Source organism: Xiphophorus maculatus, chromosome 21, assembly GCF_002775205.1.
Source record: "Xiphophorus maculatus strain JP 163 A chromosome 21, X_maculatus-5.0-male, whole genome shotgun sequence".
NCBI lineage: Eukaryota > Metazoa > Chordata > Actinopteri > Cyprinodontiformes > Poeciliidae > Xiphophorus > Xiphophorus maculatus.
In genome coordinates, this window is record NC_036463.1 from 17,510,058 (window position 1) to 17,535,522 (window position 25,465).

Sequence of the window (25,465 nt, forward strand, 5' to 3'; positions counted from 1 at the left end):
TGAGAACCACACACCGAGATCAAGGCCTGAAAGCCTCACCCCTGCACAGTGCTTGTTTCTTCTTCTTTTTTTTCACACATGAACAAACATGCCAAACCGATTGGATATGCCAATAATTACTAAAAGTATAATAACTGGTCTCAGTGTGCTGTTCAGTCACGAGCCTCACAGAAATCTCCCTGTTTTCCTTAATCAGTCTAGCTTTAAAATAACTATATTTAAGGGACTATATTATGTAAAATCAACCTTTTTGACATAATGTCATATTGCTATTCCCTCATTAAAAACAAACTTGAAGTGTTGAATTGATTCTTTCATGCATGTTTGAGAAATCTTTTAATCTCCCGTGGCAACGATTCAGCTGTGTCAAACGCCTGGGTGGACCTAGCCCCGCCTTTGAGGTGCAGTTTTCAAGCTTCGGAGCCTTCGCCTCACAAAGCACCACCTCCCCACTTGACTGCCCCCATTCAGCTCCTTCAGACTAGCCACCAGCAATTAGTAGACACCAGGTGGAACTGCCCGTCTGCTGAGCTCATTATATGAGCTACTTCTCACTGCATCGCTGGTAAAAACATTGTTAAAGGGTTAATTAAGAAGCCATGTTGCAATGGCTTCCTGCAGGCGGAGATTCAGAAGGAACGGGAGTTTTTAAAACGACAGAGGCCCAATTTTGATGTATTAAATTACAAAGTGAAACTTATTTGAAGTTATATTTTATTTATACAGCATTTTTATAAACAACTGAAGTTCACATAGTCACTTGATTGTGGTATAAAACGGCCCATTGTGCCTTGAAACACACAGAATACTTCCCCTTTAAAGAATTACTTTTACAAACTAGTGCTCTGAAATACCCAGCTATGCACTGCTGACTACTTGGAAAAAAAGCAATCTCAAATTTGTAGAGCTCTGAAGTCGAAACATGATCCGACTTTAAACATGGAGGACGTTGAAAAAATCGACAATGCAACTGCAGCTGTAAGCCATCTCCCATTTACGAGATTAAACACGGCAACCTGCAACTGTAGGGTTTTATGTATCTAGGTGTGATATACAGTTGGTCTGTTCACACGCCTCAAACTTTTAAATATGTTGTCTCACTACAACCACTAACTTCTGTTTTATTGGTATTTTATACGACGGACCAACAGATAGTGGGACATAAAGTCGGGATTGGAAGGACAGAAATATTTGGTTTTCGAACATTTTACAAATACAAATGTGAAAACGGAAGTTAACCATTTTTATTTTAAACTTTTTTATATATTCCCTTAACTAGTCTGCTTTGTTCCTTCATCTTCATGATGTCGTTTGCTTATTAATCTTTGGTAAAAATAAATAAATAAAAATGATACATAAAGACAAGATTTACTAATTACATGCACTCGAAAGGCAACTGGTGGTATGGGGCTATAATTAGGAGTACAAGAATAAAGGGAAATAAATACAAACTCACAATGGACACTTTTAGATTAGTTTTCACCATTTAACATATTCTCTTTCACTACTTTTATGTCAAATTTCAATTAAATATGCTGTAGTTTTTGTCTGTAAAGTGACAACATTTCAAAACGTTTAAGCAGTACGAATACTTTTCCAAAGCACAGTGGGTTAAAAGTGTAAACAATGTAGGCGTCCAGGAAACTAATAAAACAGATATTCGTCAATAGTTTGTTTTTTCTTTCTACGTGTGAAGAACATTTTTCCTTCCTCTCTACAGGCTGAGGCAGCTGCACTAATGAAAGCCACAGTCCGGCTGAAACAGGGGAGCTTTAGTGTTTCATAAAAGTGGACTCTGCAGAAAAGTGTGTTTACCTTTCAGCATTTTCTAAATAAATAGCAATTTCCTTCAGAGAGGCTGGACGGACCGGCGTGTGATTCAGCCAAACATGACTCCACTTGACCCGTCCTAAACTTAAATGACGCCTCACAGCTGGCTGGCAGACAGACTTCACCAAAGAGTATGCCTTATCTGTGCCCTCCCCGCCAAATAACAGAGGGCCAACAAATGACAGCGTCCACGTGCGACTCCGCCCGGTTTCAGTTGCGTTCGGCTCCCGAAATGACAAAAACGACTCGGTCTTTGGGTTTCCGTGAAAGCTCCAAGGGAGCGCGTCCACATGAGACCTTTCAGGGAAGTATTAAATCGGTGACCTGACTCCCGTTAATGAGCATTAGCGGAGAATTTCCAAGCCCGCACAAAGCTAATTAGCGAGTGTTGTCTGGCTGTCTATCAAAACCGAGACAATAGAGCGGAATTACAAAGAGCTGCCATGGGAGTGAGGGCGTATCTAGACGGGATTAATGTAAACAAGTGAGAAATTGCGGATGATGAGGTTCCCGCCCTCTGGGGTTCACTGTTCTCAAGGAGTGAAGGGGGGGAAAAAAACAACAACCATTAAGCAGGGATAAACGGCATTGTCCCTATGCGTAGCGCTGCGTATAGAGCGAGGCACCTGTTGAATGTCGAGACGAACAACCGCAAACTTCTTCTGCAAGGTCATGCCCCTTCCTGGTAATTACTCTTGGTACGAGGATTAATTCCTAAGTCAACACATAGGTTGGGATGACTCTTTTGTTATTAACTTTGCGACAGAAGGGGAAACCTTCCAGGATTAGTTCAACTCACTGATTACTTTGTAATATAGGAGCTGACTGCAGAATGTGCCGGTCGGTTTGCTCGCCGCATTGATTTCCTTGCCAATATTGAGGTTGTGGGTGGGGGTGGGGGGGGTTAGGGGAAAGCTCTCAAGACTTATCGCCCGGCTCTCTCGGCTGTACTCTCTGTAAATCTTATTAGAGATGGAAGCTGAAGCTCCCGGCAGCGAGATGAGCACAAGGTTAAAGGAAGACATGACTAGTTGACTAGTACAGGCGCTGAAAAAGATGATGCGCCTTACTTACTCCCGCTGTAAACTTATGTACGTGCAAAAAAAACCCAACTAAAAATAAGATAGCTAAATGTTTCTAAAAGACAAAAAGACTGCAGTGGTTTTAAGGAAAATAATAGTTGCATCTACAGAGAAGCTCAAAATTGTTCATCCTTCTGGAAGATTTTGGCGTCAATTCGTTTCTGGTAAAGCAACAATTTTGTTTCCCAAAAGGTTTGGACGAAATAAAAACAAAAGGAAGAGAAAGTAGGTTTTACTAGCTAAAACGCTAAGAGAAGTGTCTGGTACAAAACTTTTGGATCATGCTTACGTTGCACTCCTTGACTGATTGTTATGTCTCCAGTATGTGGGAAAAAAACATCAAACCTACATGTTTCCAGCTCGTGCAGGCTGATATAGCGGTAAGAGAAATTAATGTAGCCTTCATGGCAAATGTGACTGAATGGAATATTCACCCAGACGGTTTTACGCAAAATAATTGCAGAATTAAACACATTTACATGAAAATGTCAAAATTTGCACCGGAACATAAAGATAAAACCCTAAATAACCTATTTACAGTTTAGCAAAAACAAAAAAAGTTGACTCAGGGGCTGAATTACACTTTAAAGACGATCTATATGGACCACTCTCTAGAAGATGATTAGCACCAGGGCAAAAATTGCAGAAGAGCTTCATGCCACTATTAAAGCAGTATAAGGTTCTTTGCCAGCTCAGCAGAGATGCAGGCCGATCGCTTTGATGAAACACTTTACTGATGCAGAAATTCATCAGTAAATTTACTGAGTCCAGGCTCAGTACCGAGAGGATATACTCGATATAGGTTGTACAGTAAAAAGACACTTTCCCCTTGGCTCTGATTTCTAAAATTCCAATTGATATATTGTCAGCTTGCTTTCATATTGTTGGCCCCAAAAAGTTTGAACATTTATGTCCTATTTACGGTTAAGTAACACAGTGAGAGTTTTGCTTACTCCACGTTTTTCTACCCACAAATTCTCAACTACGACAAACCACTGACCACACACAAGCACACCGTTTCCTCAGCCCAGGTCCCTGTTGGGTGTTAGCTAATGATAGCGACTCGTGCTAGATGGATTGCCAGGCGGTGCCTCTCTTTGGAGGTGAAGGCCAGCTTAGCCATATTAAAAAGGCACAACGGCATCGCCGCGCGTCTGTTTGGCATGCCGCTCGGCCTCTGCGCGTTAGTCACACAGAACCGCCCGGGGAATACTTTCTAACACTACTGATCACCAGCCTGCTACTCCTGGCCCTGAGAAATCAACCGCCAGGATTTATAGATTTGCCTCAGATTGGCTGTCCCGCATTCGTACCCCCATAAATACTTTTACAGCTCCGGTAATGCTACTGTTGGGAATAAACAAGGTTACGGCGGACAAGATGAGGCGGAGATTTAGTTGGCAACTCGGACAGCGTGGGGCAGAGAGATGAGAAACGAGTGGCGGCGGCGGAAAAGCGAAGGGAGGGACCTGCATTGGCGATGAGCATTTTGTACCTTTGCACGTCTATTTTTAAACGTACCTACATAATCTTTCCAGTGGAAAAAGTCTACACGCCTTTCGATGACGAGACTTCCTCCGAGCTCAGGTCTGGCGGCAGGATTCGGTTTTCTGCCACGCTGCAAATGAATAAATCCAGTATATCGGGCATTCGAGATTAACAAATGAAATCCACAATCAGGACGAGTAAACAAACATTTTGGTTTAAGCAGAGCTGGTGACCTTGGGCGTAGTTCTTAAAGACATTACGGATTAATTATTCAGCCGCATTACTTTAGTTCGGCTTTAAATCCTACTCATTCGGACAACTTCATGAAACTTGCAAGATTTAAAAGCATAAAATATGCATGATCAAGCCATCACTCCCTCCATAATGAATAAGCATACATTAGAGTTGACACAGTCACTCTCTGCGAGACTTGTACGGCCGTCCACATGAGCAGACTTTAGAGTTGACTAAGCAGTGCATGTCATCCCCACTATTTGCACCTACGAAGTCAGCAGAGGAGGCACAGTTAAGTCGCTCCCAGCGGGGAGGAAAATTCAATGGTTCACATCAATTGTTTATAAGGTTTCCAGGTCAGAAAGAGGTCATCAAGGGATACAAATCGACTACGTCAGAGAGAGCTCGTGCGTTTTCTAGGTTCCGGTATGTTTCGACAGACATTTTGCTCCGTATTTCTTATTTAATTGAATTCGTGAGGGGAGAACAAGCGCTGCGGTTTCAGAAAATAGCAGCAGGTGAAAACGAGAAGCCACTTCGAAAGCTGTTAAAAGTCTCGCCACCGGCAAATGTCGTGTCCTGCCTATCAATATTGTTCAGGACTCAAAACATAATAAAAGTTTTGTTCATATTCAGACTCCTTTGAGAAGGACTTGCTTGTTTGTTTAGAGCTGAACGCTGACCTTGTGGTCTTTTTTATAATGGATGTTTGCAGTAATAGAGTCCAAAGGGTCTGGAGGTTTTACAACATTTGCTTAGCATTTTATGTGAGCGTAAACTGGGATGGACTGGCAACGCCTAACCCGATCTCGCCCGTTGTCTCATGGATATAGACGCCACCTTCACCAGTCACTTAACCCTTTTAGGACTTAGTTAGGTGACACACTGGTAAATGGATAGAAATGTAAAACAGGTGAAACTTTGAGGCACACAACTAAAATCCTTTAGTCAAAAATAAAAAGTTGATGGTAGAAAATACAAAAAGAAGAAAATGACATCTAATGGGAATAAAATAAGATTAAATAGAAAGGGTGCATCATCATTTCTACATCATTTCTTTTGTAGCTCACTACAGCTGTATGGCCCATGATTGCAACTAGAAAATACATAATGATTAAAAAACCCAAAAAACTCAAAAGAATTATGTACAAGGCAAATGAGAACGCAAGATTCACTCAGCACTTATGTAGTGATTCCCTTTAGGGGAATTTTTGAATTTTGATTTAATGCTTTCCTACTATCATAAGGAACTGTGCAGATGGTTGGTCAAATTACTAGCATTTGCAGAAATCAAGGTTTTTTTTGTTTGTTTGGAAATATGCCAAGTGAGATGTCGCAACAGCACTGCTCCGGTGGGATTTAAAAGCACAAAAGATGCAAACTACGTTAACTTTTCTGCAATATTTTAACATTTGCTGGGATTTATTTATTTGCTTTTTTTTTTTACCTGATAGTTTAAATTCATTCGCTTTCTTTGAGTGTTTTCCTAACTTTGTTTTCATTCAGTTTTAACCTCCCGATCACCGGTCAGAACTGGTCATCAGGAAATTAGCCAATTTTGATCGACGACATTTTAAAAGCAAAACAATTCAATCAATCCCCATTTATCCAATCGGGATAATAACCCACGTTCTTCAGTTCTGGAGGTGACTTGGGTTTGTTGAGCTTTATTTTTATCATTTTCTTTGTGTAAGAGAATCTTACTTATATTAAAACCCTTTAAATGAGTTGTGGTGTACAGTGTTGTGACACAATGCCCTGAGTGCTTTAAATATATATATATATATATCAGCAGTGAAATTGCAAAACTTAGAAAGTTATTTCTTAAAATCTTCATTTCCCAGAAGAACCCTCCCCATGGGTTGAGAAAGACACAAACGGTGTCTTCAGGAGTATCATGAGAAGACTTTTGGCCTCAGGCTCGTTGATGTCTCCGGTTTAGTAAACATGTCACTCAGCTTTCACCAAAAAAAAAAAAAAAAGTAGTAAGCAATATGAAAACTGAAGGCTGATATTTATTTGAAAAAAAAAAAAAAGACCTGAAAAAGTGAGCATATGTATTCAGCAGTTCCAACAGCTAGAGTCCGCCTGGCTAACAGACTGCACACCTGGTTGAATCCGAAACACGAAACACATCACCGTGATATTACTCCTGGGCTGAGTGGCGGTATTGGGCTGAAATGAAGCCCGCGCAAAAGCCAAGGCAAGAGCATACATCTTTATCTGCGTCCACTTACAAAAGGTTATCTTTCATATTGCTCAAACGCCACCTGATAAATGTCCTGGTAACTCTCAATATTTCCACGGCGGGGGGCCACATTTGTCATCGTTGGGATGGCGGGCAAAGTAGGGCACAGATGGGAACTTCTCCCCTGACGGTGGCGTTGAGGAATGAGCTGCGGGGTCGGAGCAGACGAGCACATGTGATTGATAAGGCCAAGAGTGTCTGGGTTTGAACCGGAGGCGGGCTGAGCTCACAGCCGGGGCTGGGACCTAATGAACGGCGCTGAATGAGACATTAAAAATGGATACAAAATAAAGTTCCACAAAACTGTTCCGTACTTTGATTTTTTTATTTTTTTTTTAAGCTCTCATAAGCCTCGTTTTGAAATTGTTTTTCTACTTTAAATCAAACAACTCATTTAAAGTCAACAAATGATTAGTAAAATTTAAACCACAGTCGCCTACTTCCATCCATCCATTTTCTAACACCCTTGTCAATCAATCAATCAATCAGCTTTATTGTCAATTCCTCTTACATGTCCAGACATACAAGGGAATCGAAATGACGTTTCTCACTATCCCACAGTGATACAAGACAGGGCGTTACTAACATTGAGTAACAATAAAAGACACAGTCTAACTAAAATTATCCTAAACAATTAATAAATAGATGTACAATAACTAGACATATAGCGTAAAAAGTTTTACAACTGAGAATGTATATATATATATATAAGTATATAGAGATATACAGATTTTAAAAAGTTATTTGTCCCTAGTGGGGTCAGGATAGTTGCCTACTTAGTGACGTTAAATAGCAGTTAACAAAATTAATTAGTCCTAAATTGAGTTTCTTATACCACCTGTAAATATATCATCAAATATATAGCTTTAACATTTATTGTCGGCTCATGTTTTTGTCATATCGAGTTTCATTTAAAGGGGCAGTGTTGTGTAAAGTCAACTTTTCTTCTTTTACTTCATGTTATGTTATTCCCTTATCAAAAAACATACCTGGGGTGCAGCTTCGATTGTTCATGCATGTTCCCGCAACCATTCAGCTGTGCAAAAGAAGAAGAAAGAAAACAAAAAGCCTCTGTGGACCGAGGGGCCGCCTTCAGGTGCAGTTCGTCCTCGGAGCTTCCGCCTCACTAGTAGCCCTTTCTACTCACCAGCAGCAATTAGCGAACACCTGGTGGAACGGCGCATCTGCCAAGCTCGTTGTATGAGTCAGTGAAGTGCTGCTAAAAACGCTGTTAAAGGATTAATAGAGCAGGAATGTGGTGTTGACTTCCTGAAGGGCGGGGAGTTTTTAAAGAGACACAGGGCGAATTTCAAGGCCTTCGATTAAAAGTCAGCATAGTTACTTGGTCGCGCTGCAAAAATGGCAGTGGCAAAACACACAATACCTCCCCTTTAATGAAAGGCCAGAGGAAAGGAGAATGGAGCCAATTTGATTCAAATAACACATTTCAGCAACAAAGCAGTTTCTCATCTATAAGCAGCTGACAGTTGTAGATAGCCTGGCCAATTAATTAGCTTTTCTCAGCTTGCTTTATGTGTTTAGTGCACTACAAAGAACAAACAAATAGAACGGATAAATTTGGCACAATAACCACCGAAACAAAATTTAGAGGATCAAAATAAATGTCACTGTTACACCTAAGGCCAATGGCTGGTAAAATCCTAATGTATATATTTTTCAGACTAAGTAGATGCATTACATTTTGGAGACTCCCTCTGTTCCCAGTCTACATATCATCAACCAACAGCATGTACTTTACAAAGATTAATACAAAAAAAAATAATAATAATAATAATCAAGATTATGGACATATGCAAAACATCTTGGACCTTCTTTTACTTCCAGTTGATCTACTTGTTTAAATGAGAAAACAAGACCTCAAAGACAAAAAGGAATTGATAAAAGGAAAGAGGTAAACATACAAATAAATGTAAAACAAATTAGCTCAAGGCAAGGAAATGTGTTTCAATGGCCCAGTCAAAGTCCAGACCTAAACCAATTCAGGGTCTGTATCAAGATTTGAAAGCTCACGTTCATAGATCCCCTCCATTCAATCTAGCTGAGAGACACCTCCAGCTATAATGCAGCAAAACCCGGTCCTGAAAAGTCTTTCAACGTCACAATTTTGCAAAAGTTAGTGTGCATAATTGCAGACGTAAAATCCTAATTGAATTACATCGGAGTTCGAGGTCAACAACAAGTGTCGAAATGTGACAAATTTCATCCGGTATGAATGCATTTGCAAGAAACGGCACACCTGTGGTTTTATTTGTCCAAATCTGTGCTCTGTAATCAGAGAAATGGGGCCAAGGACTGTAAAGGGAAGCTTATCAAGTCCCAACAATTTCCAAACAGACTGCAGTCTGCTTGTTTTGCTTGCCGTCTATTCGGGAGTGCTTTTCTTTTCTCTTCCTTTTTTTTCCCCCTCCACACACTGTTTTGACAGCCTACCATCTGCTGCTGAGCCCCGTTTAGATCTCGCATACCTTTTCCCCACTCTGCATTTACTCGCCTGACAAGACTTTAAGTTTTGGGACTAATGATGCTTTTGGCTGACATGTGTCTCTGAGGCGATAATCAAAAATGAAAAAAACCTGACAGCAGACACTCAGAAAATATTTTCTCTTTATTAATGTGAGAAAAGAAGAAGACAGCCTCTGATGACCAGCACCTATTCAGTCAAACAAGGAAAATAATCAGTAGGAATAAACAAACAAAAAAGCAAGAAAGAAAATAATGCTCAGCAAACTACAAGACAAGTTTCAAGCTTTATCTGTACGATAGTGACTGTAATTAAAATGCAGAGGTTTTGCTCCTCCAAAGGATATGACAACATAAGGATACAAATGGTTTTCCAGCCTTGGTATCTTAAATAGATAAAGTGTAAACACAACTGTAAGTATTTCAATGACACGTTTTGTGCTACACAAACAGATGGGTGCATAATGGGGATATGTGAGCGATTGTTCTCCTGAGAAAAAGAAAAAAAATAAGAGTTCAAAGGCTTTGGAGAGTTTCTCACCTGCTGGTTTCACCGCTGCTTTGGGCCCTTCTTGCTGTTTGTGCTGTCTGGTTTCGGTCTTGCGGATCTCGCGAATTGCTAGGAGTTTTATAGTTAAGGTGCTCTTAGTGGTTTTCAGAGTTACGCGGCTTCGCTGAAAAGCAACCTCCGTTTCTAAGCGTACCAAGCAGTTGCTGTCCAGGAGCAGGTCTGTTTTTCGTACGGGACACAGAACTCGTCAGGTTCTAGCCGAAGCTCTGCACGATGCAGCTCTGAGCGTTTTTCCCTAGCGACGCTCTCTGCCTCGTATAAATTTCATTTGAGGAAAGGTCGCAGCTGTTTCCTCGGAAGGTCAGCAGACCACTGGCCAAAACTGACCTTATGAGAGACTGGGCGCCTTGTTTTTGTTTTTTTTTTCCTAACTGCTTCGGTTGAGCTGCGACAGCTTCGAAAATAGCACGGATTAATAAAGCTGCCACCTTGATGATAGGTTAAATAAAAAGCGTGGATGTGATTTATCAAAAGATTTTCACCGATGATAAACCTCCTGTTTTAATCTGCCAAAACATCAGGAAGGTTGGGTTTTTTTTCTAGCAGACTGAGTGGTTAGTTGCCGGGCAAGCCTTTAACAAACTATGAATTTATACTGGTTCACTGCTTGTGCTTTCTTTAAATAAATTCAGCAGCAAAGCAAAAACAATGTCAGCCGTGCTATCGAGTTCTAACAGCGCCGTTTTCAGATGCAGCATGTTAAATTCTAAGCTGAGCACATAACAATGCTGTCTTCAAGCTAACTCGCTGCGAAATGCACATTAAAACAGCGTCAAAATCAGAAGCCTTGCTCCCTGTGACAGGTTCAAAAGTTGATGCATAATTAGCTTAGAGAAAGAAGGAAGAGCAGGTGGTGGTTCAAAGCTGCCAGAAATTAGTCCTCATCCTCCTGAAAGCACTGAGGGGCACAGCCAACAAAACATCTGTGGAGGGGAGGATTCACTTAATAAACCAAAACTACTTCGCCTGTTTCCTGCATCGCTTTAATACACACCCTGCCTATGATTAACGGTTTTCTTTTTATTTTAGTCACAGGTAAAATGTGTTCTGGCTTGCTTATTTTTTCAATCAGTGATGTTGGAAAAAAGGTCCTGATTTGGACTGCAAACAAACATTTTCAAACCAAACCCAACTTTACATCTTGGCATGTTTGGGTGCCTTCACAGCAAAAGTTAATTAAACCCCAACAAAGTCTGCAGTTACCCTCCTTTTAAAAGCCTTGTTCTCGTTTCATCCAGTGAAAAGGAGAGCGGGGAGAGGAGGGGGTGGGGCATAAAAGGATACGACGACGAGGGGTTTGTCGTGGAGAACGAAGCCGTTGGTTTCCCGCAGGGCTTTTTCGGCGCTGCGCTCGTTCGGGAGTCCTATGAAGGCCTGCCCTTTCATCCGCCCCTCCTTCATTAACACGACGTCGAACCTGGGGAGCAAAGAAAAAGCGGGGACACATCATTAACGCCGTACGCCCGTGGCCCGTCCGGCTCAAACGCTACACCGCGCTCCGTTCGGCGTGACACGGGGAAACGTTATCTGCTCCTGTGAGCACATAAAACCGAATGGGTCGGCAAAGCCCAACGACCTGCGGGCTCTAAATCCCGCCAATTGATTTTTGCCGAAGACAAGCAACAGGAGGCTTTAAAAGTTTATTCGGCATTCGGGGCAGGATCTGCCGCTGATGGGCATGTGTCCGTAAAGCCTTTTTTTCCCTCTGGAAGCAGTTCATAAAACACATCCACCACTTCCTGGACAGCACAGATGACAACAACCTTCGATAAAATAAGCACTCTGCAGCAACACTGTGGCCCATCTGCTTCAGGAAGCATCATATTTTGGATCATTTCTGTCAGAACAGATGACTGCAGACTGCGCTCTCCCAAATTAAATATTGATGCAATATGCAGAGGGTCAAAAGTGTCAAAAAAAAAAAAAAAAACAACACCCAAAAATACTCAATTAAAAAAAAAAAATTTAAAGGAAGCAAGTAAAATCAAGTAAAAGAGAAAATTAAAACCAGGATATTGTTACCTTACTAAAGATCAAAGCCTAGGTCATTTTTTGCCAAAAGATATTTTAGGCAAAAGATTTGGTTAAAGAAAATGACTTAGGCCATTATTTCAGGAAGGTGACAATTTTCAAAGATCAACTGTATCTTTATTTAAATATTTAGCTACTTATTCACAAGTTAAGTAATTTAGTCATTTAATTGTGAATTTAGAGCGTTTTTAAAGGACAAACCAGTGTCAACAATTCTGTTGCAAAGAGGGGTTTGCAAGCTAACTAGCTGTGCAGTTTAGCCAAGCAGAGTCCATGTAAAGAGCCAAATTTTAAATTATTTAATCAAACACAGTAACAAAGGAACAATGAAATTTTTAGTTAATGATATAATTCAGTTTTTTTTTTTTTGTTGAAAGATTACAAAATGCGGCTACACCTGTCGGTAATTATTTAATGATTTATTTATTGCCGTGTTTGGTCTTCCATACTAAACGAAACATACAGAGAAGATGAAGCCACAGGTGGGTAAAGGCCAGCCGGAGCCCCAGGCAGAGATTCTCTCTTTCCTGTCTCTCACAGGAGTCTGGCCCAGGCCTATTTGAGGGAGTGCTGATGCACCAGCATCTTAATGTCCCTCATGATCTCAGTATTAGTGTGGATACTTATTAAAAAATGCCAGGCACAGTCAGCACAAATTACTGGAAGCTCTCGGGAGGAGCGGAATAATTGCTGGGGCCAAAAATAGCCCAAAAACAGGAGAAAAATGCGACGCAAAGTTAAACAAGATTTCTGTTTACGTACATGTTTCTCTCAGCTTCTGACGACGGCTTAATGTATCGCCCATAAATGTACCTCAGGTCCTGGAACACATCAAAGATAATTAATGAAACCATGAAATTTCTTTTGTCCTTTTGTCACATTAAAAACAACAATTAATAAAGAAGCAGGCCACACTTTTCAGGTTTGCATTTGTAACAACATAAATCCTTATTTAAATCCTTTAAGTTATACGTTACTCCACATGAAACACAGATTCAGATTTACAGTTTGACTCTGATAAAAGTGGAAGAGTTGAAGAAAGAATCCTGTGCTGATACAGGTGAGTGTTTGGGACAAAACACAAACAAAAAACAGATCAGGAAGGATGGATGAAAGTGGGTCACGTGCAACAGCTGGACCTACCTTCTCCTCCACCTGCTTTGCGATGTTTTTCACGTACAGTCTGCAAGTCGGCTCGCCGGCTTCATAATTTTTAAAAACAGACATCCTTTTTATCTCTGTTTTAAAAAGAGGGGAGAGAGTGAGGAAAGAAATTGATGTGAGAGGAATAAAAAAGTTATAAAAAAAAAAAACAACACAGGTAGAGAGAGCCATTTCTGTGCTCCAGTGTCTGAATCCATTGGAGGTTCGGCTGATTTCATTCGTCACCTTTTCTGGAAATGTTTTCCAAATACAATGTTTCAACACAGGTGACGCTTTGTCGATTTGTACCCACCGTTTGTTAAACGACGTTCACAATAAGCATCTTGCATCAAATGCAAATAAAAATCTTAGACCTTTGGGGTAAAAAAAAAAGTTCAAGCTGAGGTTAAACTTTCACCAGCAGCTCCTCCTTCATTGAGGAATTCATCTAGTCTCTGGTTTCAGGTTTGACTTTCCCACAGTTTGCAATTACACAATTATTTCTTCTTTTCTTTTTTCTGTTTAGCCGTGACGTCTATCCGAATAACTCCCGGTTTATTCTAATATGCATTTCAAATGAACTACGGCATCCTGCGCTTGTTGCATCACCTCTAGACAGAAGTGTGCGAGGAGGAAATTAAAGTGATACAGCTGTTCTGCAATACCTACACGAAAGGAGGAATGTTGTCATGGGGAGCACGTACGCGAGTCGAAACGCGTCCCTCCGAGGTGTTTTAATGTTTGTTGACTTTACAGAATTTTCAAGGCTGTTTGTTCTTTGTCTCTCATCAATGGTGTTGCCCATGAGTTCGGCTGAAAATTAAACTCACTGCGCTATGTTTCCACGTTTTTGCATTTCACCGGAAGAATATTATACAACTGTATTTGTTCCCGAGTCTGGTTCATGCTTGGGAGGATTTTCCAGATGCTTGAAGATGTCGCGTTCGTTTGCTCAAACAATTCTAACTCAAGTATAGACACGACGGGAATGTCGGCAGAACACGGGTTCTGCGTTGTACCGCCATGGGCTGAAAAGCCACTCAGCAAGGAAGAAGCCGTTACTTCAAAAGAACGATAAAAAGCCAAAATGCAGTTTGTAAGAACCAGTTGTCTGATTAAGTTTAAGCGTGACTGTTTGGCCATAATGACCATCACTACAATTGGTGGAAAAACTGGGATGCTTGTACCATCCCAACTATGAAGTACGGGCGCGGAAGCGTCATGTTAAGGGTAGGCCTGTCTCAATCAATCAATCCTAAATTATCCTTTTATTGACGGATAATTTTGTTTACAGATCATTCGTAATTCATTTTATATGTTGTTTTGCTTATTTATTTCAAAGTTTATTGATCTTTGAAAATGTTTTCCTTTTATTTACCCAGGTGAATTAGTAACTTTTTTGGGTTTTTTTTTTTACAATAACGACTTGGCAATGAGCATTATATTACTTGAGAATGGTCTGAAAACAACAATATTATTGATTGCTGCAATAACTACGGGGACAATTTATCGGAAAGCAAAACTTGTTATTGTGACAGACCTAGTTGTGGGGCTGCTTGCTGCAGGAGGCACTGGTGCGCTTTATGAAATAGATGGCAACATGAGGAAAGAACATATTGAAGCAACATATGAAGACATCAGACAGGAAGTTAAAGCTTGGACAACAGATTGGTCTTTCAAAAAGACAATACAGGTACCAGAACTCCAACAAACTGTTAAGAAGATTGACGATGGAAACCTACAAATGTTTGACCTAAGTCAGACAGTTCAAAGGAAAAGCTAGTAAATAGTAGGAAATGTATGTAAACTTCTGATCTTGGCGAAAACAATAAATGAGTCTCTGACATATTATTTTTCTTATTATTGTGGCAACCAAAAACAAGAGAAGTTTGGTCTGATTTTCACAATATTTTTACTTCAGAAAAAGACAGAAAAAAATGACTGGTAAATGTGTATTTTTTTTATGCACTTTAAGTAAACATCTGGTCTCAACTGTACAGCAAAGTTTGCATCCATAATGTGAAAACGTTCCGTGGATTATTCGGTAACTACTTACCGTCTCTGGACAGCCGGCCTTTCTCCAGCTCCTTCCTGGAGATGACGTCTGACACCAGATCCTCTTCGTCGTCGCTGCGCTCGTCCTGCTGCTGGTTGGTCTGGGCGCTGGGGTAGAGCTTCCCAAAACCTTCAGTCACCGTCACTTCCTGAGAGCTGCTGCTGGGGGCGCTCTTGCTCTCATCTGCTAAGAGAGGAAAAACCCCCGTCAATCAGTTCTGTGTTTTCAGACAGTGACAGAGAGTGATTATCAGTCGACGTCACGCTGCGTCTGCACCCACTGTACTGCGCATGTCACCTGCAGAAAGAAAGCAAGATCATATTATTCGGACTACTTAAACTATTAAACTATACTCTTTAAAAACGATCACCTATTAATTTTGCCTGGGAAGCAAAACTGAGAAAGAACAGAGCAAAATTCCCTGCAGTCAAAATGACTGTTTGTGGACAAAGGAGGTATAAATGATCATTTATCTTTGCAAGATAAATATGAATTCCGTTTATTTATGAAAATTGAAAGGTTTAACGCCTGCACCCTTGGTCACCATGGATACGCTTGTCTTAATTTAAGAGGGACTTGATGCATCTCAGCGTGAACAAAATTGCTTCAAAATTCCTGGTTTTAGTCATATTAGAATCATCTACAATGTCACATTTTTTTTTTTAGAAATTTTATATCACTTATGGTTATATTTGTACTAATATTTAACACTTTGGATGGAGTCCAAATCCAAGCTTTTCAACAAATAAACAATTTCCCCTTGTGAATAAATAAAGGATATTCAATTCTATTGTTCTCTATTTTTTCCCATCATTTATGCACTCACCTGCATTGTAATGCGTTTGGGTCATAAAGACGTATCCTTTATGACCCAAACACTGACTAATGTCCATTTGTAACATACCATATTTTATCACTGCATGATGAATAGTTGTAGTGCACCGACAACATGCTAGCTAATGTTAAAGCAGGAAGATAAGATGTGGGTAACCATGGCAACCAGTGAAAGTTTGTGTTTGCAAACAAATAATTCCTCTACTCGCTGTGGTTGTAGTATAATCGTTTTTTTTTTTTTTTAAAGTGAGAAATTAACAATAATTGGAAAACTGAAAGAAGTAGTAGATGTTTTTTTTTTCTTGAAAGAAGGTAGCGGGGATAAATCCTTTCAGCAGTGCGTGAATGCGCGCACTTGCTGCAGATGGAAAAGAGCAGTGAGCCTGTCCAAATCCACAGAAAGGGGGGGAAATGGTTTGTCATATCAATGAGATGTATGTGTGCGAGTGTTGAGGCGCAGAATGCCGTGGAGCTTTTCTGATAAACACTAGATTGCCGTTTCCGAACTTACAGTCCTTCTTATCGGTCGCCCACCTCCCCCCCCCCCCTTTTTTTTATTTAAACAGCTTGTTTATCAGCCCTCCCTCGCCCCGTCCGCCAAAACAAGACTAATCCAAGAAGAAGAAGAAAAGCCACCTGTCAGAGTTTATCTTTCCCCTGCCTCTAGGAAATCCTTTGTACACGACTTTGAGATCTGTTTTACTTTTTCAGGAGTGAAGCTAAAGCCAAGGACAGAGGAGATAAGGCAAGCAGGGAACCCCGGAGATGACAGGAGGCACAGACTGTGTCCTCAAAGGCGTTTGTTTGTTCACGTAGATAATAGCTTTAAAAAAAAAAAAAAAAAAAAAAAAAACCTTTCTGCTGCAACTTTCTGCTTTGAAGCGCTGCCGTGTAACACTCGGCTCCGACTCCACTTCTAGTCGGGGCTTGAACTTGTGTCAACAGGGCCGACAAATCATCTCTTGGCTCGTTGTGATAAAAAAAAAAAAAAAAAAACACGGAAGAGAAGCTGGAGCCTCGCTCTCTCTCCTCCACTGATGAGAGGCCAGAGTCTTTATGAGCTTTTGACTTGAGCAAGTGAAGCGATCTGCAAGACAGGTTTGATCACAAGACGCTGCGTTTCTCCAGGCCGTGAGCATGGTTACTCACAAAACTGAGACAGTTAAAGCGCAGCATTCAGTTTAAACAGGGCTGCTGCGCATTATTCAAATTATCAATCATTTCTAGTTAGTTGACGAGAGTTCTCAGTCAATAATGTTCATATTATTGAAGAGAAAAAAGAAGTGAGTAATGAAGGGGACATGTGAGGAAGGACAGAAAGATGGCTACATTTAAAAAAAAAAACCTACCTAGACTTAGTTCAACTTTTTATTCGCCTTTCATGAAAAGCGCAATAAAATAATCTGGTGTTTGTGATTGTAATACCATAGTTATAGGGTTTAAAGAGACAGTATTATGAATTTCCTTTACACAGTGCCAGTTTGTAGCATAATCAAGTAATTATAGTACCTTCAGTTGTATATATCACATGGGACTTAAAAGAAATTTGATTTCGTTATTTAAGGCCTTGAAATTGGGCCTCTGTCTCTTTAAGATACTCCTGCTCTTTCTGAAACTCCGCCTTCAGGAAGTCATCACAACATCGCTCCTCTATTAACACTTTAATAACATTTTAGCTGCATTGCACTGAGAAGTAGCTCGCACAATGAGCTCAGCTGATGCGCAGCTCCACCAGGCGTTTGCTAATTTGCTGCTGGCTAGTCTGAAGGAGCTGAGGTCGGGAGCCGTGGTGGAGGCAACTCATAAGCTTGGAAACTGCAGCTCAGAGGAGGAACTTCTCCAAAGCGTTGCTACGTCCACCATGGCGTTTTGCACAGCCGAATGGTTGCCACGGGAGATTAAGGGATTTCTCAAACATGCATGAAAGAATCAAAGCAACACTCCAGCTATGTTTTTGGTGAGGAAGTAACATTATAACGTGATGTAAAGCTAAAATAAATATCAACTTTACATAACACTGCACCCCTTAAAAACTTTTTCAAGACACTGTACTTTTCCTCAAACACCTCCACTTTATTCTATTCTCTGTTTGTCCTTTAGAACTGCACACTCATTTCTACAACTATAAATAATTCACCAGTCTCATTTCAGGGTAAATGCAAGGACTCCCAACTTTAATGAAGTGAATTCCTTGGTTGTAAAAGTAAACTCAATCTCTCTGGATATTGAATTTCCCTCTAGGTCACCAAACTTTACTTTCCTGTTAATTCCAACCATAATCAGTGTTGGGTTGTTTTTTTTTCTTTAACCCACGTGAAGCTCGGGGGTCAAAAAGTCCTACCTTCGACTTCGACATCGGCTCGGGCGAGGCCGCTTCCCTCCACGGCGGCTGCCGCCTCTGGCACCGAAATGTGGAACTCGATTTTCCTGGGCCCGGCGGGGTTCGGGCTCTCAAACACGTCGGAGGGCTGCAGCACCGGAGCACTGAGGCCAACAGGATCGGAGAGAGGCAGAGAGAAAACTGAATATACAGCAAACCTGGATGATGTATGGTTGGTTTTAGCTGTTTTTTTGTGTTTTGCTAAAGCTGAGATCTTCCACAGTTGGATAAACCCGTGGCCAGGAGATGTATTTATAATTCGGAAAGCAGACTCTGCGCTCTGTTCATGAGGGAGGCGGTGCGCAGGTGTGTGAGAATGTGGAACAAGGACAAGTCGCTGAGCCACACGGGGCCGTCTCCAGGAGGAAGACGGATCGTCTGGAGAGGGGTTTTTTTATTTATTTGCCCTGTGCTTTAACTGAGCCATGAATACAGTATCCGGATAAATCATGTTTGAGGACTGTGACATGCTTGAGTGCTTGCCGCGTACCTCTGAGAGTCTGGTTTTGGAGCGTAGAGCAGGTCCTTGATCTTGGGCTTCTTCCTTTTTGAAGATGTTTTTGGTCTCAGGGGCCTCTTGCACGCTTGGTTGACCAGACCCATCAAACGTGCGATCCTCAAATAAAACAAGGGGAGGAAGGGCGGAAAAAAAAATTACTAACATGTACAGATAAAAAAAAAAAGACAATCCACATCTAAAAACACAATGAAATAACAGCTATGGATATTAATTCAATGCCTGCATCCTCTCCTCACCTCTCTTTATCATCTTCATCCCCGCTTTCATATTCTGACTCTTCCTCGCTGGACCTCTCCATCTCCTCCTCTGGTAAAGGTGGGTAGTCAGTGGGTGGAGGAGGAGGCATGGGGAAGGGTGGAGCAGGAGGCAAGAGCTCGAACTGCGACAAACACAAAACAAATCACGCATCAAAGGTTGCGGTGGAACTCGATTCAAATGTTTAGTCGAGTTAATTGCAAGGGCTACTGAATTAATCGGAAAGTGTATATCGACAAAATAAGCAATATTTTCAACATAAGCAACACTTTCAAGTTGCTTATTTCAGCAAAATAAGCAACATTTTCAAGTCAGGAAACCCCCTTTTGCTGCTAAATTGTTGAATATATGAGCTCAACAGTAAACAGAACTGGTGTAACTGGTTATACTGGGTCTCGCAAAAGCATTGAAACACCTTGTTTTTTGGGTTATTCAACCATCAGATTGGCACAAATGCTACTATAGCCATTCAGCATTCAAGTGTTTCAGGAACCCTTGATCATTTATACAACTTCTTACAAAAATACTTCTGTGGATGCTGAAATTAGCGCTGGGAATGTCTGTGCTGCTGCATCATATTTAGCGTTGAGATGCTATTTTAGGCTTGAGTAGCTACAAAAAACGGCTAACTTATTTTAGCAAACTTTGCACACAATGACAGTATTTTCCAGCATCCCATCAGATCATTTTCTGAAGAACAAATTAACTCCCTCTGAGCCAACAGAGTCATCCTTTGTCATCCATGTGTTGTCTGCAGATGTCACTTGTGCGTCGGATTCATTGGCATACCAGAAACAAGTGAACATATGGTTCCGCCTGGAACCTTTGTATGTAAAAGAAATAGAAATTTTATAAATTGTGTTTTTATGTGTTAAAACCTATGTAATTAAGTAATCTAAATTAATGTGTTAAAGACCTGGCACTAATTACACAAGTCTAACAATGACCTAAAACAAAAGTAATAAGTAATTCTTATAGTCACTTTTATTGTTATCGCAACAATACCACAAAATATTGTGATAAAACTTTACGGCCACATTGCCCATCCCTAATAAATGTATCACATTTGTGAGGGTCAAAGGAAATATTTTCTAATGATGCAAGATTCAGAGGAAGAAGTGGAGATGTGCAACATATTTGCTTGGACAGATATGTGCAGATTATTTTATGGGAAGCCCACCTCCTGTTGTCTCAAACTGGTGAGTTCAAGGTGTTTCAATGCTTTTGCGAGACCCAGTACAACCAGTTACACCAGTTCTGTATTCAGGAACCACGTCCGGAATCTTACCATGGGCGGTCTTGCTGTGACGGGACCAAACGGGCATGGCAGATTCATCTTGTTCATCAAATGAAGCACCTGTTTCGACGTGAGATATGTACGCATTTAAAACAGGGACAGCAGAATGTGTGTGTGAGGAATCCTAACACAAGCCGGTTGCATAAACACACTGCGGCTCCACAAACAGGCAGCCTGGAACGCAGGCTCCGTATGTAAAACAGACTGGATATGCAACGAACTTCTGCATACAAATACGAGGATCAAGGTGGGATTGAAGCAGAAGAGAGATACCTGGGGTGCAGCAGAGCCGTTTGGCTGGCGCACTAGCACCACCTAGACGCCAACACGGGATGCAGCTCGGCTCCCAGGGAAAAGCTAAACCCATAACTCATGCTTCCCACTTACGGTTTATTATTAATACTTGCTCCCTGAATTGGGTTTTAAAAGCCAAACGCTTGTCGTTTGATCCGTAAGAGCTTGGATGGTGCTCAGAAACCTCGGGCACACTTATTCCTGATTCATGTTTCTATTTCACAATCAGAATCTGGAGACTGCATGCCTTTTGTTTCCGTCACATTTGTTTTGGGGAAAACACAGATTCCAGAAAGGAATATAATGCAGCACAAAGACATGGAGATGCTACACATCTGCATATCATGCTGTTGGATGAAAAATAAAGGGATCGGAGGAGAGGCGGTGTTTACTCACTTGGACGTAAAACTTTGGCACAGCGATGAGGGCATGCGTTATGTTTGTGAGGACGCCGTTGGAGGGCGGTGGGTATAAATATTTCAGCGTGGGATTTGAATGAAATCTCATCCTAAAGGGTTCGAAAAGAGGAGAGGGAACGTGAACACCAAGCATAACGAGTCATCCACCAATCAGAGATCAACTACTACTGGTTCTAACTGATGATTAGAAGGTCGAATCAGGAGAAAAATCTGATTTTCTTTTCTGTTTTTTTTTTTTTTTCTTCTTACGGATCATTTGTTGCCTTGTGGGTCTGCCAGTGCATCAACAAAGACAATGATGCAATTTTTGGTAGATGAAGTAACACTAAGAAAGTAGTAACACTAAGAGCCAGCTGTGCTGAAGCAGAGAGACATCTAAACGTGGCAGGACACTGATCCTCGAAGACGGGAATTTAAGATTTACACAGATGAGTTAGAATCTGTTTATGGTCTTGGGGAAAAAAAATAAATAAAAAATGAAAGGCGGCAGATCAGACCTCAGCATGGACCCGTAAAAGCCTGATCGGAAATTCGCTTCCATAAATCTAACTCTGCACTTTTATACAGACGTGCAATGCTATCGGTTATATGTTTAGAGACAAAAAATAATGGTTGTTTTTAGCCTTCAAGCAATTATATCTTGTGAGTGTTACACTTAAGGGGAACATTTGCGTCCTTTTTTTGCAAATCACATTTTGAGATGTTCTGTAGATTCGCTTATATTGTGTATACAGTTCATGTTAACTTGACTGACCAAAATGGAATTATTCTTTGCCACTTTAACAACACCTCAGAACATGACTTCATTTGAATTAAGGTTGCCATTTCACAAAGGTACTTGAAATTGTTATGGACACTTTAAGTATTAAATATCTCAAAACTTCCACTTTTTTAGTAATACCAAGTTCTGGCAAAAATGACGCTTTTAAAACTTTTTGAAAAGTGCCACAAAATCAGTAAGTTATGCCACAACAATAAATAAAAAATATATATATTTATTGGAACACCCTGGAGGGACTGAAAAGAGCATTATTTACTTAGTAACAACTTCCACACCAAAGAATGTTGCTGTCAGAGCAACCTGGTAGCAGTTGGCTATGCCACATTGACTGAATGGGAAAAGATGGGATTTCTACATTTTAATCTGGTCAATCGTGTTGAACCAGCAAATTAACCTGTGAATTTTATACAGGTTAATTTATACAAACTTTTATTTTTGCATACATTTGGGATTTCTTGTTCCTAATTTGTGTGTGATTTAGGAACTCCCTCCATCCCGCCATCATTTTTGAAACAACACAATGCAAAAGATATTATACCTTTTAGGAAAGGGGTAAAGAGAATTGTGATTCTATTTCCATTTACTTTTCAGCAAGCAGCTTTGAGATATAATGGAAAGAAATCTCCCTGGTACCATTAAGGTTGCAAAAGATAAAAAAAAAATAAAAAAAATTGGAAGTTGGCTTAAGATAAAAGTTGCAGCAACGAGAGAGTGTGCTGTTACCGTAGCGAGAGGTATCAAAGAGCACCTGGGCCCGTCAACTGGCAGGCCAGGCTGCCTGTCAGGAGCTCAGTGGCAGCCCGGCTATCTAATTGGACACAAGCCGTCTGACAGCTCCCAAATATGCCTCCCAGATTCTCTTCCAGGTTCACTGTCGGCTCGCCTCCAGGCGGTTTCTGCAGAGCGAACTGATGACACCTTGACAACTGTTAAGGATCACGTCATGCGAGCACACTGAAGTGTCCAAGGTAGTTTTGAGGGGAGGCTGCAGGCTTTACAAACTTCAGGTAAGGAGGGCCCCCTAAAAGGTCTAGTATGTAGTTTCTTTTATAGCTCATAAGATGTGGTCGAAACTCAAAAATAATTCAGTAACCCTTTTGTTTACGTCATGTAGTCCTTCTTACCCGAGGTTAGGAGAAACGCCAGTCTCTATGATTGGGATTTTTGGCTGTTTGAACTCCTGTGTCTTCTGCTTTTCTTTGACATGACTGTGTAGAAAAGAGAAGAGATTAAACCCAAAACTTGCGAGAGTCTTCACAAAGGAAATCAGTGCAACAATAAAAAGTGGAAAAGATATGTTGAATGGGAAGGCGAGGGCGATGTACTACAGAAAACCATACCCATCTGACACCGGGGGGTCCTTTAAAACTGTTAAATTATCTTGGCCTTGCGCAAACTCCACAATAAGGGTCTGGTCCAGAATCTGTAACTGATGGAGCCTACTGAGGGCCTACAAGAAATAAGATGGGAGGGTGAGTACCATCATGCACCACAAACTCATAGAAAACATAATTACGTCTTTAAATGCAACGCAAAAAATATTTAGTGGTTTTTGGACACAAGACACTCACTTTTGCTGCCATATTCTCACTTTTAAATGTCGCAAAAGCCGCATGTTTCTGTTAAAAAGGAAAAATAAATAAATTCATCAAGGACATAAAAGTCAGATTTTTGGATGCAAAGGGGTCAAAAGACCTACCAAACGTCCCCGGTTTGAAAAGACTCGAACCGACTCGGCACCAAAATACGTCAGGAGGTCTTCCTTCTCGTCCGTATTGAGCTCAGCCGGTAAGTGGCGGACAAGCAGCGTTCTGCTGCCGTTGCTTTTGGATGAGTCTTCATTTTTCTCCATTTCCTTGCTAAGCAGAAGGCGAAAAAACGTAAAAGTTGGTCCACAAAGACCTCTGAATAACTCACACCTGCCTTAACTTTCAGTTAGGCTCATACTTCAAATTTACTGTCAAATACAAGTAGAATTGAAATATCATCTACGATAGCAGAATGTCACCTGAAAAGATAGAAAATGCAACCAAATGCTTTAGTTTGTTTTAGGGAAAATAACTATGCAAGCCACCCTGCCAGCCTGTTGAGGCATAGTTGCCAGTTTACTGCCAAACCAAGACATTACTCAACTTGGGAAGGGTCACAAAAACCATTTCTAAGATTTGGAGCGTGATGATCCTTATTTGGAGTGACTAGTCAACCAAAATAACTTTAAATAATTCATCCAGAAACTCATAAAAGAACTCACAGCAGCCTCAAAAGCACACCAGGCCTCAGTTAAGGTCCATGATCATGACTCAACAATGAGAAAGACAAACTAGGAGGGAGGGGAAATGGCATCCCTAAAAGATTTCCAAGGAAGGTTAACACATTTCCAAAAAAAAAAAGAAAACATAATGATTTTCAAACTATTAGAAATTTGTTTTATGGACTGAGCTGAAAATTTGTAAATGTTTTGGAAAGCGTTAGTTTTATTCCAGATGAAACAGAACAAGCAGGATTCCAGCAAGAGAACATGACACTCCAACATAAAGGTGGCAGTAGGAATGTCTGAAGCTGTCCTTCCTTCTGCAGGACTTGAGAAGAAACGTGTTGTACCTCAACCATCAATTCTGCTCTCTATCAGAAAATGATGTCATCTGTTGCAGTCATTGGTGGCACAAACTCAGGTTGAGGCTCCAATTCACATTGGAACTGGTTGGGTTTGTATACATGTTTTTCTCTTTAATGAAATAAACAGCTGGAGAATGACATCTCCTACTTACTCTGGGCATGTTACCCTAATATTAAAATGTAAAAATTAAACGTGACAAAAAAAAGCAAAAACATAAGAAATAGAGGTTAATGCTCAGTGCTCAGACTCCTCTCAACTTCTCTGCTATGCCCTATGAACAGGGGTAAGGAACATCTATAAATTACCCTCTCTCTTAGAGAACTTTGTAATAAACTAACCCGAATTAAATAACAAAGCATGCCAAGTAGTTGAGTATATTCAGTAGCATTGAAAACAGAGAGACGAATTCTCCATAAGCAATATAAGGTGAAAAAGCCATTCCTCTTTACGAAATCTCTTCTCAGGTTAAACTAGCTTAATGCTACTGCTACTACCGACCAGGTTTAAAGTGTATTTTTATAAACCTATTCTATAAGGTTATTTAACGACAAGGCGCCGTTAAAAAAACGACTGAATTCAGCTAAGAAAAGAGCTCTAACAACGCAAAGAATTGTAATTTCCATTGAACAGATTTCATACTTGCCTCCTAAAGCTACAAGCAGACTTCCGGGAAAATCTTCTTCTTTTTCATTCCGCCAGTCGACGCGCATTTCAGAGACATACTGCCTCCCTGTGGCAGAATGCAGTCACTACGTCTCTCACGCCGAACTTTGTGATCACATTTGTTATACCAAGTTTACAATTTCCCCCGGTCTTTTTTAGATGTTTTCTCAACCAGTGAACTATAGCTTACAAAAACAGTACACTGGTGGAAAAAAATAGTAGCTATTGTTTAAACGTTATC

General features: G+C 40.7%; 1 protein-coding gene across 4 annotated transcripts; it reads right to left on the reverse strand.

Annotated features, from left to right (window-relative positions):
* Window positions 1–9,489: 9,489 nt before the first annotated feature.
* On the reverse strand, window positions 9,490–25,260 carry rnpc3 (RNA binding region (RNP1, RRM) containing 3). 4 transcript variants are annotated; one of them, XM_023325813.1, is made up of 16 exons: window positions 25,205–25,260; window positions 23,644–23,803; window positions 23,516–23,563; window positions 23,285–23,394; window positions 23,069–23,152; window positions 21,141–21,252; window positions 20,442–20,510; window positions 19,135–19,277; window positions 18,869–18,994; window positions 18,340–18,482; window positions 15,165–15,347; window positions 13,109–13,203; window positions 12,728–12,786; window positions 11,219–11,351; window positions 9,905–9,982; window positions 9,490–9,749 (listed from the first exon to the last, which is right to left on the reverse strand). In XM_023325813.1, exons 2-15 carry the CDS (start codon window positions 23,794–23,796, stop codon window positions 9,914–9,916), a joined length of 1,527 nt encoding a protein of 508 aa, XP_023181581.1. In that variant the 5' UTR covers window positions 23,797–23,803; window positions 25,205–25,260; the 3' UTR covers window positions 9,490–9,749; window positions 9,905–9,913. The 4 variants fall into 4 exon arrangements, with proteins under 4 accessions (XP_023181581.1, XP_023181580.1, XP_005803725.2 ...); XM_023325812.1 differs by having other exon boundaries at window positions 9,490–9,553; window positions 15,165–15,350; XM_005803668.2 differs by having other exon boundaries at window positions 15,165–15,350.
* Between the last annotated feature and the right edge of the window lie 205 nt (window positions 25,261–25,465).

Excerpts from the sequence above, each read along its gene's own strand:
- rnpc3 (XM_023325812.1), bottom strand. The coding sequence starts at position 23,796 with ATGGAGAAAAATGAAGACTCATCCAAAAGCAACGGCAGCAGAACGCTG. Across the intron at positions 21,253-23,068 it reads GGCGTTTCTCCTAACCTCGG|GATGAGATTTCATTCAAATC; the intron begins GTAAGAAGGACT and ends CGAACCCTTTAG. Across the intron at positions 9,983-11,218 it reads ACGACAAACCCCTCGTCGTC|CAATTCGCGAGATCCGCAAG; the intron begins GTATCCTTTTAT and ends TAAAACTCCTAG.